The sequence below is a fragment of the Macrosteles quadrilineatus genome, unplaced genomic scaffold (genome assembly GCF_028750875.1).
Source record: "Macrosteles quadrilineatus isolate MER2022 unplaced genomic scaffold, UCM_ALF_1.0 Scaffold_9__3_contigs__length_116548681, whole genome shotgun sequence".
Lineage (NCBI taxonomy): Eukaryota > Metazoa > Arthropoda > Insecta > Hemiptera > Cicadellidae > Macrosteles > Macrosteles quadrilineatus.
The window spans coordinates 29,304,853-29,324,109 of record NW_026542602.1 but is presented as its reverse complement, the minus strand read 5'-3'; the positions used below and the strand labels follow the sequence as shown (position 1 = coordinate 29,324,109).

The 19,257-nt window shown below is 34.5% G+C and overlaps 1 protein-coding gene across 1 annotated transcript in view; it reads right to left on the bottom strand.

Moving 5' to 3' along the window:
* Positions 1-2,952: 2,952 nt before the first annotated feature.
* LOC129003923 (death-associated protein kinase related-like) overlaps positions 2,953-19,257 on the bottom strand; it is a 66,675-nt gene continuing 50,370 nt past the window's right edge. The window contains exons 2-6 of the mRNA XM_054432265.1: positions 12,230-12,442; positions 11,541-11,679; positions 8,593-8,719; positions 6,708-6,936; positions 2,953-3,841 (exon numbers count right to left, since the gene is read on the bottom strand). Of these exons, the coding sequence (XP_054288240.1) occupies positions 3,604-3,841; positions 6,708-6,936; positions 8,593-8,719; positions 11,541-11,679; positions 12,230-12,442 (946 nt within the window). The 3' untranslated portion in view covers positions 2,953-3,603. The remainder of the gene's footprint in view (positions 3,842-6,707; positions 6,937-8,592; positions 8,720-11,540; positions 11,680-12,229; positions 12,443-19,257) is intronic.

The window sequence follows — 19,257 nt, the reverse complement described above, 5'->3', positions numbered from 1 at the left end:
GAGCTTTGGAGGAGATTCATACTCAAGACCCAAAGTCCACAAAGATTACAAACTCCATTGTTGATAAAAGGAAAACACCACTTGACTAGATTAGGCTATCCTCACTGGCAAATACAATAGGGTAAACAACTGGACTTATCACATTACTATTGTTCCATTTTTTTATATTTAGTCACCAGTCTCATGAAATTCTTAATACTTAATGTTTATCTGTATTGCACCTATATTGGTTGAAAAGTAGATATGGAAAATCTATTTTAAATATGTAAATAATGATTAAACATTGATGACTCATAGACGAATACAATATCTTGGTTTTTATGTTATAAGGAAAGACAATTTTTTTCTTGTGTTTACTGAGGTCTTGAAAGGGTTAATTTTCAATAACTATCTGTTGATTTATTTATTAGATACAGATTTTTACATTTTTTAGTTATACCGTAACTGCGTAACTCTTTAACAAGTTGACTGCGCATAACCAGTGATCTCGTCACCGCAGGCACTTTCCAGTGGCGCGACGGACGAGTATGCTCGTCAAAGCTACCGTTTACTGTTTAGCTCGGAAAGTGCCGTTTACAAACTATTGTTCCAGTGTGAGGTTAGCCACTGCCGTGAGACGTTGTATCCCTCACTGCTTATTGTGCCAGTTTTACACTTCAATGTGGTATAATTCGTTTCCAGATCCGAATATATCAGAGGTAGAGACTGTTACCTCAAAATTGTGCATGATCCCTTTTTTGTGGTATTTTTTTATGGTGTATCCGGGTACTTTGCCCCTGCTTTTTCCCTCCATTTGGCAATCCTGAAGGCTGGCTAGCAGTTTTGTTTAGTGCTGCTATTTATTAGGTTATTGTAAAACCACGTCCACAACAACTGGGACGAAGTACATGCTATAATATGCCTTTCCTATTGGATGAAACTAAATTCAAAAATTTTTGTGCACTCATCCACACAGAGCTTAGTTGTTCTCGCTCGGCAATCACACAGCTGCAGTAAACGTGTTAGACACAAAATATTTGTAATAAAACTTTTTTTTTATATGGACTTAACAAAAAAAAAAACAAAAAAAAAACGATAAGGATGAGGATGAGTAAAAAGCTGCTAAAGCCCTGATTGGGTGTGCAGCTCTAGAGAATCCAACAATGTGTTCATCTTCCCCCAGAAATCCACCTTTAGTTTATTTTAGGTGGGCATAATATCCCACAAAACTATGCCAAAGATAGCAGAGTTGCACACTAGACCTAACCGAGATATGATCCAAATTCCAAACCCTCAATATGGCAGTAAAGTTTCCTGGCCATGGAGACAACACCTTTGCTGGATTATTGATCATACTCAGGGCCGGATTTAGTATTTTGGCGCCCCTAGGCCCAAATAATTTTCCCGCCCCCTGAGTGAGCTTTCTAACAACCCATTGATTAATATAATTTTTCCAGTAGAACTGTAGATCTTAAGTTGTACAAAAATTTGAAAACTGAATTTTATAAGAGTGAGTAGATTTACGAACAGCAAGACAATGCAACACGGGGCCAACGCCAACTGTTCAACTGAACCATTGAGTATTGAGTGAGGGTGATTAGGCATACACTACTGAACTAACCCCAAAAATACTGATCGTTGTGGTCAACTCATTGTCAGCGACCACAAAATAGAAAAAATATTTTTATTCTGTGGTCGCTGGACTCACTTGATAGCAGTAAACAGATGTTTTGCGGGCAAATCGTGGTGGTAGCTACTGGGCCGAGCAACTCGGTTTTCAACTAAATCACTCGACTCGCTCTCAACTGACCTATTTTTATCAACTCGCCCGTTGCTCGACTCGCCTGCATGTCTACACCATGCGAGTTAGAGAGCGAGTGGCAACTCGTACACTGACTCGCCCACCGTACTCGACCCGTGTAAACCAGGCTCTTCCATCAGTAGCGCTGAGCCAGCGAAGTGGCAGGGCAGTGACAATACGATGCGTACCGCTCGGGCGCTTGACAACGTCCCTACAGCCTACTCCCGTAACCAATGTTGTAACAAAATTGATGCGTAATTTTGAAAAATAGTAAATTTTCGAACAATTATTTCTTCCAATGAACTTCAAAATCAGAATGCATATTATTTTCCAGTGTTTTTTTATTAACTCGCAAAATATGTTAACTTATGATATTTATTTTTATTTTTAGATATAAAAAAAAATAATTTTACTCTCAGCCGTGCGCCCTAGGAGAGCTCGCGCTCATAGGCCCGGGCCTACCGGGCCTATTGGTAAATCCGGCCCTGATCATACTTAAGCATTGGCAACACTGGTAAAACCCATCATCGGAGCAAAAACTCCAAGATTATCTCCCAGGGTGTTGCAGTAACTTACTGATTGTATTTTACACTTGATTTGGTTTCTTCAGTTGTTCATTTTTCTATTGTTGAATAATAAACTTATAGAATAGTTATGGGGCATGAAAGTTCTCTCATTTTTATTAACTTTTCAATTAGATAGTAAAATTTTTTGAACCAGGTTTCATATTCCTTTGTAAAAGACGACATTGCATGAGACAGACTAGACGGGATCAAAATTTAATTTAAAAATAAAATAATTCATTTTTGAAATCTGCAAATTATTTGATCTACTGCACCTCCAGCACTTTTTCATACTAAACGTAAAACGTACATTAATAATCTTGTTCCTTTTTCATCCAGCACTAAAGAAGCTTGTCAATGCATAAGGAGGTTATCTCAATTTTTTTTTTAAATTTAAATCATTATTTACTATTTAAATTTTGTGTATGGTTGAATTCCTACTTTCTTAAACAATACCAATTTCAACATTAGTCTCAAATTGTTTTAATTTTAAAATTTACAAATAATTGATTCACTTAAAACTTTATGAATTATATATACATTAAAGGCTCATCAAGATTATGTGTATGCTCTTTGGAAAAGGTCATATACAATTAAATAAACTGCATGTACATAAACCATTATAAAGCTTTCATTTAATACAGACACCGCGCCAGTGGGGCACATTATATGCACCCCTATAGGCACTTAGGCAAAAGATCATATCTACATCAATATTTACATTCATAAAGACTAGTGCAGAAAACAATAGTTGGAAACAAATAAATACTGATAAAAACACGTGAGACTCATAAATTAGTTCACTTTTAGAATATTGAGCCATTTATAATTTAAGATACAATTGATTAAGATCATCCGTACATTAAAAAACATTGATTCCTTAAATGATGTGACAAACAGCGGGAGCTTTTACTTAATTCTTACTTACTTCATCAATTTTAAACTTACATCGTAATTTTTTTTCACACTTCATGCACTTTCACCAATGGAAGAACATAAAAAATAAATATTTCATTACGGATAAAATGTACATTAACGTTTAGAAAAATACTTATAATCACGTTTCCGTATCAAAAGCCTACAATGCTACTCGAAGCCTTCAATCCAATTATGGTACATCTTTGGCTGCAAACTTTCGGTACAAAAATTTCAATAAGGAAAACGCTCACAAGTATAAAGTATTCGTTTGAGCTACGTTCTAAGGCAAGGATAATGAAAGATCCAGGTGTCCGAAGGGAAATTCTCAACAGTCGTCTTTTCTCAACAGATTATTCCGCGGTCGTGCAGTATCTCCACCACGGAGGTCTTGCTGTGCCTGTGGTCGTCGTTTTGGCAACACTGTGCTCCGCAGGCGAAGGAGCGGCGGGAGGGGGAGTCTCTGGAGAAAGGTGAGTCAGTTTCTACCTCCTCCTCTATCACGGTGATCACTGAGGGGCAGATTAGTGTCTCCCCGCAGATCCACGGGTGATCAAGGCACTCCTGAGCTGTCAGCCTGTCACTGCAATCATCCATGTAGAATATATTTAGCACAGAGTTATGCTAATTGTAATAAAATTACAGGATTTTAACGTCTTTGAGAATTAAGCAAAATACTGGTTGAAGAGTAGGGCTATCTACTGAACAATCCGTGATATTAGTACCTATAGTGGAACCCAAATAACAAGACTAATTTACCAATAATCACATGTTGCTCTTGATAAGAAGTCTTGATTAATAATCCCCATGAGTGTTTTGCTGTACAAATGAGTATGGACGTTCTGCATTAACATGATCGAGTATCAGGTCCAAGCACTGATTGGCTTGTCAGTCACCAACCATTCACCAGTTAAAGAAAAAGACGTTCAATGTCTCTAGTCTAATTAATTATAATATGATTCTTATGGCTAAAAAAACTTAGCACAAAACCTTTTGTATGGGTTTAGTCAGATTTAGTTAATGTATATTAGTGTAATAGCATTTTCAAAGTATTTGCTGCTATTCATGTGTATTATTTATGTAGAGTGATGAGGAAGGTGCTAGAGTGAATACATGATCTAACTACAGGGTGTCTACTTTATTTCCATTTTAAAAAATTAAGGCTAATTCTAAACTTTTCAAGACTAGTTTTTTAACAATAATTAGTGATGTGTCGATACTAAGATTTATCAATTCTCGAAACCATTACCTGAAAATCTTCTCAACTTTTGATATCAATGAGATTTTTTTTATAGTTTTACCAAATTTTCTAAATGGATTAATGAACTACACCTACACATTGTCAGTTCCACGATCACATCAATATTTAGCAAACATCCCATTTAGGCAATAGTAGGTCTATTACTTTAGGTCTTATGGTAAGACATAGACCGGGACCAGGACCAATTAAATTTTTCGTTTTGAGGGCCCTAATAGGCCAAAAAACCCCTACGATCAAATTCATATATCAATCATGTATATGTATATGTATAGGTATTCATGTATATGTGTCCGTTAGCGAGATAACTTGAGAAAAATTATCTGATTTTGGTTAAATTTGGTACAAACGTGTGTACCTACGTTTATTTGAATTAGTTTGCGAACCACCATGATCGGACAATGGGAACACGGTTTACGGGGAGTTTTATGGAAAAAAATTGGGTTTTCCCATTTTTGACCCTAAAAACACTAAATTTAACAATTTCTTTCCGAACCATTTTGTAGAGCTTAAAAAAAGAAATAATTTTGTACATTGAAGCATTGTAGTATGTCTAACCATTACGGAGATAATTTGATCAAAATATATCCATAAACAAGAAAACTACAACAGTTTACTTATTCTTCATAAGAATAAGGAATGAGAATGGAAATTTATGGAAATTTTAAATACACAATTTTAAGATTTTTCTCTGTAACAAATAACCATTCAAAAACACTTCAATAAACTAAATTATTTGTGTTTTTTTTTAAGCTCTTCAAAATGGTCTAGAGGGAAATTAGTAAATTTTATGTTTTGAGGGTAAAAAATGAGAAAAACTAATTTTTACACCATAGTTTTACATGGAACATAAAATTCCCGACTGTAACAACAAAATAAAGACTTTTCAAGACCGTTTTGATACTCAATACTAATTCCAACTATCCTGTTACTCTCGACTACTAGACACCCTGTAGCTAACATGTTTCTCAGTGTCTTAGATAATTCTTGTAAACAATACAAGGAATCAATATATCCTTGTCAATCTTCTCTTACTCCCTGACATTTTTAGTTAAATACATACTAAAACAGCAAAAAATAAAGAGACATTACATACCCCCCATACTTAGAGACATACTTAGAACCCTCAGATTATCCAGTTTACCCACATTAATACTTGAATACTTTCTTATTAAATGGCAACCAAACAAAGTAGGTTATTTTAAGCCAAGTATGAATGGAGATGAGTGTAGGATGAGTGGCGCGATCTTGTAGTCTTGTTAGTGACTAAGGCCGATATTCCTTAGACACAGCTGTTAATTAGCCCATACAGCTAATGGCAACTACGGGACCTACAGTTTATAGTGGAATCCGAACCACATTTTTGAATGGGGAAATACAATTTGGTCTAATTATCTGGATAGTACTGCGGATAGTCGTAGTTCTCACTCGTGCAGACGTTAATCCACACCAGGGAGTATCGCATCCACAGTGCATGTCTATAAATATCCACAATTTGTGACCTCCTAGTAGCTGGATTACATTACAACTGGACAGTGTAAGCGTAATTTAATTAGGTGCTCTACTTTATACTCGCAAACTAAACTGTACATGTTTGATTCGTAATCCTCTTACTTAGAACAATAATTTGAGGGAAAGACCAATATAACTGTAAGGAATTAAGTTCAGCAAGTTTACCTAATAAATTTACAGACCATTGATGTACTGCTCACAAAAAATAAGCTCGCTGAGATCTATCTCTTTCAAAAACCTCATGGAAAAATTTAAGTCCATTCAATTAGATGAGTTAGGGTTATGTATATTTGAATTTATCAAATTTAATTATTAAATATTATCAAACTGAATTCACTGTAATGTTCTAGGAAATTGTGATTAGATGAGAAACCTTAAAAAGTGGATAGTCAGATACGAGGGGTCGTCTAAACTTGCTGGTTTGTTTCAATTCTGTATCCAGATACAATTTGTTATTGAGTTAATGATGCTAGCTCGTTGACGCTAAATACGAACAAGATTTGTAATTATGAGTTTGATTTGAGTTTTTTTTATATTTTTTTTTTATTCAGATGATTCTTTCTTGTATAAACCTCAAGTGGTTCAGACAGGAGTACTACCTTAGGTTGTCAGGACGGGAGTGAGCCAACTAAATTTTTTAGGCCACTATACACAAGTCGACAAGTGTACAACTACATACCTGGGTTTTGTGCGAAGTGTCACCTCTATGAAGTGTTTCGCCCGAGGACTGATGTGGCCGAACAATTCGTCGGGGAAGGTGACGTCTCCTTGTGTGATGTTACAGAAGGTCTCTTGTTTGGTTTCTCCAGCGAAGGGTGAGTATCCTGTCAACAACACATACGCCAACACTCCCACCGACCAAACGTCCGACTGTAGTGAGATCGGGTCGAACTTGAGTATCTCTGGCGCTGAAACATGTCAAATTGTCAATAGCATCTTTACTTCCATCTACATGGACCAGCTGTAGCAAATTTGTTATAAAAAAAGGCCATAGTTGAATTGAAACTCACCTAGTGGGCTAATATGTAAATTATGTTTATACTTGGTGTGACGTATAGTCAGGTCAGGTTGACCTGACATAAAAAATCCATACCGTAGTTTACAATCATTTGTCCTTTCAGTTCGGCTTGATTAAGAAATTAGAAGTTAACATATTTAACTGAATTCAGTAATTAATTGACAACAGTGCACAGATTCAATCCAACTACATTCATTTTTATCAAAAGCTGGCTGAAACTTAGGAGGGAATGACTTCTATTTTGTAGACTCAAAAGTTATCTTCAATCATTAGAAAGTTTGAGAAATGTATTAACATGAGTTATTATCACTATTACTATACGATGATTATGCAATAAATAGTAGCAAGCCATTAAAATGGCAAAGCCAGTCATCGCCAAGCATCAATATTTATTTATTTATTTTTTTTTTTGTGTTCTATGACGCTAGGCACAAGCTCAGAATTGTTTTTCACATTACTTCAGGCTAGACCTAGAGATTACGGCATTATCACTTAGATAAAATCCATTGGTGATATGGACGGGATTCGAACCCAGGACTATCTGAAAAGTTTGCTTAGTCATACATATAAGCAACTACTGAAAATTTATCACAAGTTAACAAAATTAATTTTAAATTTAAATTGATACAAAATTTACAGAGGGTGATTTTAATCTTTTAAAAACCATTTCATATTTTGATATTGTTTTTCTCCATTTTTAACAAAGCGGGAAGAAAAAAATACATTACATGTCGACCTTTCTTTCTGGTGGTCAGTCCAAGATGGATTTCAAACCCATTTGAACTTTTCTAAAGTTAAGAGAAGAGGAGGCAAGAAATTACATAGGTTGAGGAAACATGAAATTTTTTTTAGGAAAATCAACTTTAACCATAAGAGAAAACAGGAATGTTTTGATTGCAAGCTAATGAACCAACACTGGGATTTATGACACTGAAGATACTACATTCTAATGGAAGATAATGCAGCAAGTGTACAAATGACATGTAAAAAAATTGCATTTCTGGTTCTATGAGGACATTATTTACAGAAAGTTTAACAAAAAATAAATATCAAAATAAGAACAGTAACATCCTGGGTTCGCTCAGACCTGAGACACTACGATTAAATTTATGCCTTTTTTTAATTAGGCCTACTGCATTAACTTCAGATTGGCATGCAAACTTTATTGGTAGTTCAGCAGATAAAAATTGTCCATTCAAAGTCTCGTTTACCATCTCCTTGTCACTATAACCAGCAGGATCAGTGGGTTGAAAAGTAGCCTCAAAAAAATCTGCCAGCATTTCACACTTCTGGGAATCACTCTCACAGATTATTTTATCTTTCTTTAATGTAGGAATGACCGATGAAGTATTTAAAAGGCGTATTGTTGCTTCTAACATATTTGAGTCTCTAGGATGAATATCAGAAACATATTTCTTATATTTGATATGACATATAAATTTTACCATAATGATGACAATGAAACAACCACGTCTTGTTTGCCACGTTTCATCAAACACTTTTTTTTTAATTTTAAGTTTATAGTGCTGTAAATTCCATGACTTACCAACATAATCTGGTGTGCCAAGGATTTCTTTAACGTCAACTCCATTTTGAACTATTCTAGAAATTCCAAAATCACAGAGCTTTATATCTGAGTCTGGGTGTTCAGTTGACAGGAGAATGTTTTGTGGCTGTAAAATAAATAAAGCAGAGTTAAAATTTACTAGAAATACATTAATTACATAACAAGCTTCATACAAATTCTGAATGAAAAGTTTGCTGTTGAAAAAGTTCAACAGCTAGATATAAATTACTGTTATTTTTAGCCTACATGGAAATTAAATGTAAATAAAATGTTTGGTGATTCCTTTTGACGTTAAATTTAACTAGATAACCTGTTGCTCAAAATCGAGCAAAACTGCAACTTGTAATAAAATAATGACATAGAGTCACTCTAAAGTAATTTCTATGACTGATTATAGAAATGTGAAAAATATTATGATGTAAAAAATTATAAAAGTAATCTACGGTAGGTACAATATTTAGATAAATATAGATCCGTTCTCAAACTGCTTTGGTTATCTCTTATGTACTTAGGCGGGCGCCCTCTATGAGAACGTAGATGTCAACCACACACTGTAAAGTTAGCTTTTCATACCTCTATCATGATGCTAACCAGTACAACACATACTAACTATAGCATAGTTAAATTATTTTTATGATATGTTCTGTTTTAGGCGTGTTTAAATTAGGTGCCCCAACCAAAGTCTCCGGTTGGGAACATAAGAATGGATTTAACGACGTATCTAGAACGGATTCATGTTTAACACTATTAGTTTTTGAAAATAAAAAAACCGCAGATTTATTTGGCCAGAGGGTGCTCTGTTTTCAGTTTTAAAATAGCTGAGACATCTATACAGGTAGCATCATTGCAGCGAGGGAAGTCACTTCTTTTGTCTTGTACTATGCACATTAGAATCTTAACTTGAATCCTCGGTAAATTAAGTAAATTAACTTAAATTTTTGCAACAGTTTTAAACGATTGGGCAAATGGGTTGGCATTGTGACCCTATTTCCCGCATATATGTTTTCATTGAATTTTATATTTAAATTGTTTTACAACGTCTTATTTATAGATCTGTGCGTATTCAGGATCATGGCCTTCTTGAGGAGTTAGATTACCTACTCGGGGGTAAAACGTGTCATGGATCTTGAAATTTTAGATACCCTGTGTGACCCTCTCGTCAAAATGAGCTTCAGAGCTGACCATGACAAAGGCGGAATTAAATTGACAAATTTTATCCAGATTATTTCTGGATTGAAGCCTCACAGCCCTGTTTTCAGATTGGGAGTTTCCAATAAGTTACCGAAAGTATGGTGAATTCCGCAAATGATGTAAACGGACCTTTCATTTATGGCAACAAAGAGTAAAAATTGAACTGTATCGGCCAGTCTTTTCTTGCTTAAAATGTAAGCCACCACAATGTAAAAATGTAACGTTCATTTGTCCGAGACTGTATGTAGCACCACGGTGGTACTGCCACTCAGTAGTCTGTATCCGTCAAATTGGGAGGTTCTATGCAAGCGGTCACGTTTGCATTCCCATTCCCTCCAGCCACTCACAGTTCTTCGTCTTACTGGTGGCATTTAATTTTAAATTTAGATCAAATACAAAAGTTAACCAATCAACAACAACAAGGAATTTTTATAGACATTGTAAATTACATGATGCTATGGTAATGTGTAACTGCATTTTGAATAATCACTTTCAAACATTCACTTAATCACACCGAACTTTATCCAAAACTACACATGATAATTCAGTAAAATACGATGTAAGTTAAATAAATTCAACTATTACAAACAATTTGTTGTCAGGTCTTGCTAGGAAACTCTTTATTTATGAACCAGACTTATTAGTTAACAGATGTTTAAATAAAAATAAAAATTCCGGCTTTGCTCTGGATGTAATAAGTCCTGCAGCCTGTGGTTAAACTTAAAAACTATTTCAAACTACGTCTAAACTACGTCTAACTATTTCTAAACTACGTGTTTAGTTGTAAACAAAGGTAATTGGGTTTGATGGTTTGATCCAAAGTCAACAGATAGCGCCACCATTCCCAAACTTTAGCCCTTAACTGTACTTAAGTGATGCCATTTCTTAATATTCTGAGACGTATTTGCACATCTACGTGAAAATACCTTTAATTTGACACCTCAAACGTTAAAATCCGTCAAGCCGTTATCGAGTTATGACTGTGAAAAGAAAACCGCTTGCGTATACAGATTCTATAGGAAATTAATATAGTCCTGGAACGTGAACTTGATAGAGCTAAATAAAAATAACAAAGGTTTAGTTCAAAGAACACTTACCTACAGTCAAAGTATTACTGCTAAAACTACACAATTGAGACAAACTATAATCACAAAAAAAAACTTTCAGTAAATCTTACAGAATAAAATCAAGCAAAAGACAGTATAGTCTTGACTAAATGTTCTATGTTTATTGACTTTAATAAGTTATTTGACCTTCCCTACGGTTGTGAGATCCAATGCTAACTACAGGTGGAATGACCGAACTACGAAGGTCTCGTAATTTGAGAGCGTCTCCTTTGCCACCCCTGTCTATTCTTGGTAGGCAACACAGCTTGACTGAACTTTCTGATAGCTTATGGGGCGTAACACACAGTTTGTCTCCTCGTCATACCTCACTGCCACACTTCTATTGCAAATCGTAATGAGCATATGATACTCATAAGTGGCTTGGTGGACGAGTACAACATTTTATTTTACAGTAACAGTGAGGGATTTTTTTAACTTGGTTGGTTGGTTATTATGTTGTTTGTAATGATGGCTACTACAAAACAAATAGTGGATTCGTTCAAGGATAAACTAACTTAAAGAAACTTTTTTTTTGTTCTGACCTTTCCGAATAAATGACTATGCTGCAGTCCGTTTGAGTAGTATAATTTAGACTCTACTGTGACATCATTAATCTATTTGGGCATTTACCTTGAGATCAAGATGTGCAATGTTGCGGGAGTGCAGGAACACCAAGGCCTCCAGGATGTGTTTCATGACTCTGACAGCGTGAACCTCCTCTAGTCCATCCTCGGCCTCAACTACCCTCTGTAACTCTCCACCCTTGGCCCTGCACACACACACACACAGTATCAGTACACTTCAATAGACTACTGAGATAGATACCGCCGTGTATAAATCATATACACAAACACATACATACGTAAAAATATGTATATTATGTATGTGTGGGGAAGGAGCCCCGCAACGTCCGTTGGGATATATATTTTTGTAAAACGAAGGTCAGAAGACTAAGAAGAATGAGTTGGAGGCTAAGAAGTACTAAGTGTAAATTTCTTTTTGTTGGGGACTTGATTAGATAAACATGTTTGAAATGTGTGATTTGTTACCATACAGGTTATTTCCAACTGGATGAGTACCTATGTAATAGTAGATTAAGTTAGGTGTGTAACTTTCAGTAATTTACCTATCATCGATTAGAGGACATCTTAGATACACCTGGCTAATCTAATAAACCTGAATGAAGGAAGGTGTTTAGGTACTTCTATCTACAAAAAGGATAAAATTTCCTGTCTTAAAACATCTGTTTGGCTAAAGTTATCGTGACAGAAAATGTGGGCAACAATCAATGACTCAATCATGCTACACATGATACGTACAGCTCAAGCACAATAGCCATCTCATTGGCAGTCTCGTAGACCTCGTACAATCTGACTATCCTATCACTGGACGCAGCTGCTAGCAGGACTGCCACCTCGTGTAGTATGTCTGCACGCTGGTCTTGTAGCCGCCGTCGCTTGCGGATACACTTGGCTGCGTAGGCTACACCACTCGTCTTGTGTGTACATCTCCGCACTGCCGCGAACTTGCCTCTGCAACAGATAAATATTGTTTTAAACATTTAATAAATTAAAACTTAGAGGAAGATACTTAATATTTTGTTTATTTATTGAATTTCTGTCAAAGCAGTTTTGACACCTAGGCATTGGTCTAACCATATAATTGTTTTAGTGTGGTGATCATCTATCTTTTGTAGTTTTCTAGTAATTAACCAAAAACTCTCTAGTCGCCCATGTAAAACCCATGTTAAACGTTCAGTACTGGAGATTAGTGGATGCAGATTGCAGATACACTATTCAATACAGTTGTTCAATAAAACGAGTTTTAAAAAGAGTACTTAGTTTTTAATCATGTATTTTTATATCAAAATAGTAGCCCTAATCACTACGATTTTCATGATATACATATTAATCTATATAAATAAAATTAGAGTTTTGTCTGTACATTGCTCAGAATCATAAACTTTTAGGTTATTTTTACGTTTTATAGATAAAAGAAACTGAAACAAGTCTCATCTAAATTTCTGTCTGTCTGTCTGTCTTCCTGTCTGTCAAGTTTCAAATCATTTTTATGTATTCACTGGATTGGCAAGATTGTCGTCACTACTTTGTAAATAAAATGACGGACGTTTAAAAACCCAATTTTGTGAGATTTTTTGTAAAGTTTTCTCCCAATGTTCATCACATATTGATCTATGAAATAACAAACAGCTGTTCGAATCAAGATTATTTCTTCTAGCTGTCACTGATATGTTTACATTGAATGTTGTTTACAAATACCGCAAACATTTCCGATTCAGTTTTGAGAGCAAATTCAAGATTAAAAACGTTTTTCCTTACATAAAGGATTTAATTAATCGCAAGTGCAATAATGTGTACGGTAACCGTAAATGAAAATAGATTCTTTGTGTATAAAATTGTTCTTGATTTTTAGTAACCAGGAAAAAGACCTTGAATCAGTGTTGAATATGACTTAGAATGGTAGCACGCACAGGAAATCTCTGAATTTAATTGAACCTCAAATCGATCCTATGAGCCCAGTACCGCTACAATGGGGAAGCTCAAGACCTTATATTAGGACTGATGATGGCGATTTAATTTCGCCGAAATGCATCTCATGTAATAGGTCACATTAGGATCGACCGGCGGACACAGGTAATTAAACCTTTTATTGATTGTCATACCGATCCGGAACGAAGAATGTAAAATGAAGTTATGTATAATAGTAGGCCAGCATATCTGAAAATATGCAAACCAACTGCTGTTCTTTATATAAGAAGGTTTCAACTGAATACTATAAGATCCCTGTGCGTAGAACGGGTACACAGCTAGTATATAATAAACATATATATAACAATTTGAACGAATGGTGTTTTTGGTCTCTGAGGACATCAAAATGAAAAAGTAAATCGGTCCCAGGCCTAAGTCTTACCGTGCCACCTACGGTAATTTCCCTATAGGGAAATTCGCTAAAACCCTGATGGCATTGGGTTGTAACCCCTGATTGGCTAAAACACCTAAAGAATTTAAAAACCCTCCCAAGAACAGTTGGCCTTCTGTCCCTACAATAAACCAGAGAGACAACAAAACAGCTTCCTCTACAAGATTGTATCCAGTCCAATTTATAGCTATACAGGTGCAATTATACAAGTAATTTCCATCAAACAAGCTCATAAAGCAGGCTACAGACCGACTAATTAAAGAAACATGACAATTTCTATTGAAGGATCACCAGTATATCATATAGGTTTCAGGACAGTTGCATGCCACAGTCAGGACCAAGGACACTGCTGTTCCTGTTCCAATAACTCGCCTCGACCGAGACAACTCGGACATTCAGACCTGTCATCATATTTACTGCATTCGTACTGTGACAGACACTCCAGTGAAGGTCAATGTTCATGATCTGCTCTGTGCTACATACTGAAATGTCTGTTACTTCCGTCAGGTCAAATCAAATACGTTTTCTTATTACTAGTCTTGTGTCATATAAAAACGCTACAGCTCCCAATGACAATTATTATGAGTAGCCTACAAATTAAAATGTAATGGATTAAATCTACTTATGAAAAATTGATGGCTGAACGGACCCCTTTTTCTTCCAGAATATTGATTTCAATGTATAAGGGTTCATAAAGTACCTCGACTTATATAATGTAAAATTTGCAATAATGTCAAAAAATACTTTTAACATCAGCTAATTCTACTTGCATATATTTATTTTTGCATTTTAGTCTCAGGTGCAAATTTCAACACACCCACTGGCTTGAGAAAAATACCATCCAGTTGTTTTTAGATTGGGGCTTTTCGTATTATTTTTATTCAAAGAAAAAATACCCCCGCCGCAGCAAACCTGCCGACTAAGCGAATTTCCATTTGTCTGAATTGATTTTCAGTTAAATATATTTTAATAACATTAGGTTTAACGAGTACCTAGGTTTGCTGCTACAAGGAAACTAATAAAGTGTGTTTTTGAGTAAAATATTGATAGCTTAGTACAAAATAAATAAATTTGCCAAGTTTGATCAAAATATATCGTCCATAAACAAGCAAACTACAACATTTGACAATATTCTTTATAAGAATAACATGGGAATTTTAAATTTACAATTTTTTAAATTTTCTCCGTTACTAATAATTGAACAAAAATACTTTTATATACTAAATTATTTTTTTTTTTAAGCTCTTTGAAAAGGTCTAAAGAGAAATCGGGAAATTTTGTGTTTTGAGGGTCAAAAGTGAGAAAAACCAATTTTTACCCCATAAAACCCCCGTAAAGCCCCGTTCCCATAGTCCGATCGTGCTGGTTCGCGAACTCATTCAAGTTTATCCCGCTTTACACCTTTAAACCAAATTTCATCAAAATCGGACAAAAATTACTCAAGTTATCGCGTTCACGGACGTATATATATATATATATACATATATAAAAATTTGAACGAATGGTGTTTTTGGCCTCTGGGGACATCAAAATGAAAAAGTAATTCGGTCCCGGGTCTAGGTCTTACCGTGCCACCTACGGTAATAGCTACTTCCCTATAGGGAAATTCGCTAAAAAAGAGAGTTATTGAAAAAACTCAAAATACAATTACCTTTATCACAAGAGATTTATAAAACTGACACTCTTTAAAATAAAAATAAGTATTTTATTTACTATCATTTTATTAGCAGCCTATATTAGTTCCCATACAACTGTATTTTGTATGTAAAAGGTTTTTTCATTGTGTTCCAAATCAAACTGATTAAGTTGTAAGAAGACTATGATATCGATCGAAACTGTTAAAATTAAATTTTACTACAAATATTTAGTGCTGCTGGGCCTCCCACACTACCAGGGGAACCTGTTTGACACTCAAACCTGAAGATGTGCTCAACTTTTTGCTACATGAAACAGAAATACATGTAGGTGCAGTTTGTTGAGGTGTTGTATTTGATATTAAAATAAGAAAATGCAGGTGGCAACGAGGAAACACAAAGTAGCACACAAGTCTACCCGACCGTGAACATTGGACACTCCCAGCGATTATCCGGATTTGTTTTGAAATAACTATACAACAATGTTACAATGTACAAGAAAAATTCTGTATTCCATGAGCACATAAGCTGGAAAAACTTATAAATACGTTTTCTGTTTAACTTGTTTCTTTTAGCGAATTTCGCTATAGGGAAGTAGCTATTACCGTAGGTGGCACGGTAAGACCTAGACCCGGGACCGATTTACTTTTTCATTTTGATGTCCCCAGAGGCCAAAAACACTATTCGTTCAAATTTTTATATATGTATATATATATATATATATATATATATATATATATATAGACATATATATATATATATACGTCCGTGAACGCGATAACTTGAGTAATTTTTGTCCGATTTTGATGAAATTTGGTTTAAAGGTGTAAAGCGGGATACACTTGAATGAGTTCGCGAACCAGCACGATTTCGGGGGGTTTTATGGGGTAAAAATTGGGTTTTCTCACTTTTGACCCTCAAAACACAAAATTTCCCAATTTCTCTTTAGACCTTTTTAAAGAGCTTAAAAAAACAAATAATTTAGTATATAAAAGTATTTTTGTTCGATTATTAGTAATGAAGAAAATTAAAAAATTGTAAATTTAAAATTCCCATGTTATTCTTATGGAGAATATTGTCAAATGTTGTAGTTTGCTTGTTTATGAATATATTTTGATCAAACTTGGCAAATTTATTTATTTTGTACTAAGCTATCAATATTTTACTCAAAAACACACTTTATTAGTTTCCTTGTAGCAGCAAACCTAGGTACTCGTTAAAGCTAATGTTATTAAAATATATATAACTGAAAATCAATTCAGACAAATGGAAATTCGCTTAGTCGGCAGGTTTGCTGCGGCGGGGGTATTTTTGTATAGGCTAGTAAGTTTTTTGTAGCAAATACTCACTATACACAACTCATTTAAATAAAGTTTTAGTTGTGGCAAACACCATTGTAAAATGATATTCTTGTCAACTAATCAAAGTTATACTACTGATTTGAAATAGTATTGCGAGTAGACTTCTTATTCAATTGTAAAATCAGAAGCATGTATTTATTTGTCTTTCAAGCCTATTAAATGTTAAGTGTGGTGATTTAGACTAATGTGTATAAATATCTTTTATTTTATGATAATTTTACAAACTAATATATTTTATTATACTCTAATTTTTTTTACAAAAAGTCACATAAACATAAGTTTAACATAACATAAACATAAGTCTTAACATAACATAAACCAACAGAAACCTTATCGGCTATATGAACTAAGTTCTTTTTAAGTACACAACCACCAACTGGTGAATTAACTGTATTCTATAAAGTAGTAACCATAATCAAAGTTACATCCACCAGTAGGCAGTAAAATAAACGTCATCAAACAACAAAATAATGCATACTGAATAATTGAGTTGAATAACCATTTGTGGGGTCAGTCAAAACTGGCTCTGTTTATAATAAGACTGTCCGCAATGTTGGAGTGTATCCATATTGCAGTCTGACAAATGCAGGCTCCAGTCCAGTATTGAGAACATCTGCAGTGTAGTCTATATTTGTATTGTACAACGTGTAAATAAACTCACAACTCTAGCAAGGTATTATTTCACACATCTTCGAACTTAATGAGCAATATGATAAAGCAATAAAACCTATTGCAAAAATAAAAGCGAAATTACAACAAAAACAAACCATGCATTTGCCAAGCGGTTGCTTACTATCAATTGAATTACTTATGTAAAATAATTCCAGCACTAATAATTCACGCACAAGGCCCAATTATTGGGATGGGAGAGCAACGATATGTTGTGAGGTTACTCTACTCGAGGTAAAATATTTATTGGAAATTAAAACCCTGTTGTTCAAAAATTTATAAAATGAGAGTCGCTCTACTAGTGTTTGACAACGGGGAGAGGAGACTTATAATGGTTTTTTTTTAATCTGCTGCGTGAAATAGTTGCACATTCACCATTGATTTTGGAAACAAAATTCCTACGCCGATTACTTTTATTAATGCAGATAAGGGGTTTAAATATCTTGGCTACCTAGTATGGTATAATAGACTCATGTCCATCCCTGATATATTGGCTTATAATTTCAGCTCAATTGGTGCAGAGGTTTCTTATTTCTACGAGATGAATATTAGACTAAGACTAAGCATCATCTATACTTTCCCATTTATAATATTAATAGGATAACAATAATCTGGCAAATAATCATCAACTATATGTTTGATTAAATCTACCAAACTTATGTTTGACAATCAATTACGTATCATTAAAGCTGGGCTAACAACATGTTATCGAGCAATGTGTATAATATAATGTAAGCAACGAACCGCGTTGAAAGTAATAATTTACGATCGCTAACACCGTTTTCAACTCTGATAACAGATTACAGTAATGCTATACTAATCCAGACTATTCTCAGATTAGTTTTAATGTAAAGATAACAAAATCTTTAACTGTTGTACACAAATAAATTCAATTTATGATATTTATCTGCTAGTTAGTTACATTACTCATGTTTTGCATCTGAGTAAAGATCCAGAAGAGAATTATGAGGTTATTTTAACAAACCGTAGAAAATAGTAACAAACACACCAATTTATAGTGAGCGTTATTGAAAAACAAAACTCAACTTTACCACAAAGTTTGGACTTTCTTTTTTCATGGAGGCAATGTTTAATTTCAAATGCCCCACATCGAAATTTTGCAATGCTAGGAAAAAGCCTAAACATAGGTTAGTAGACAAACGTGTAATGTTGTATTAAAACTGTACTACATGTTTACAGAATGCGAATAAAAACTACAGTTAAAATAGTATTCAAGCAGCACAATGCATTTGTCAAAATCAATTAATGTCCCTACACAGCGTGTTAATGCATTTATTCATATAAGATCCAGCAAGTCAACTAGAACGCTTGGCAAGACTAACCAACGCAGTATATTGTTGAGGCGAGACTACATGTTACCGCCCACTCTTATTAAAGTATTTGGGCCAACGACATAATTTTACAGTATTGCGTAGTTTCTTGTTCCCGAATAAAACAAGGCCATGAATCCTATCCGATAAGAGTACAAATTGCCTCGGAAACATTTAGGTTGTGTCTAAAATATTTAAAACAAAACCGCATCAGCAATTTGTAAGTGTTCAGCGATAACTAGTTTATTGATTAGAACGTTGAGCTTATGTGCTGATTATCCGGGTTAACATCGCGTAAACAAACCACTGATTTCTTTTCCCTACTTGTAATGTAGTCCAACAGAACCCAACTTTGACACAAAGTCCAACTATTTTGAAAACTACAATAATTTATTCAACGGCCATATACTTA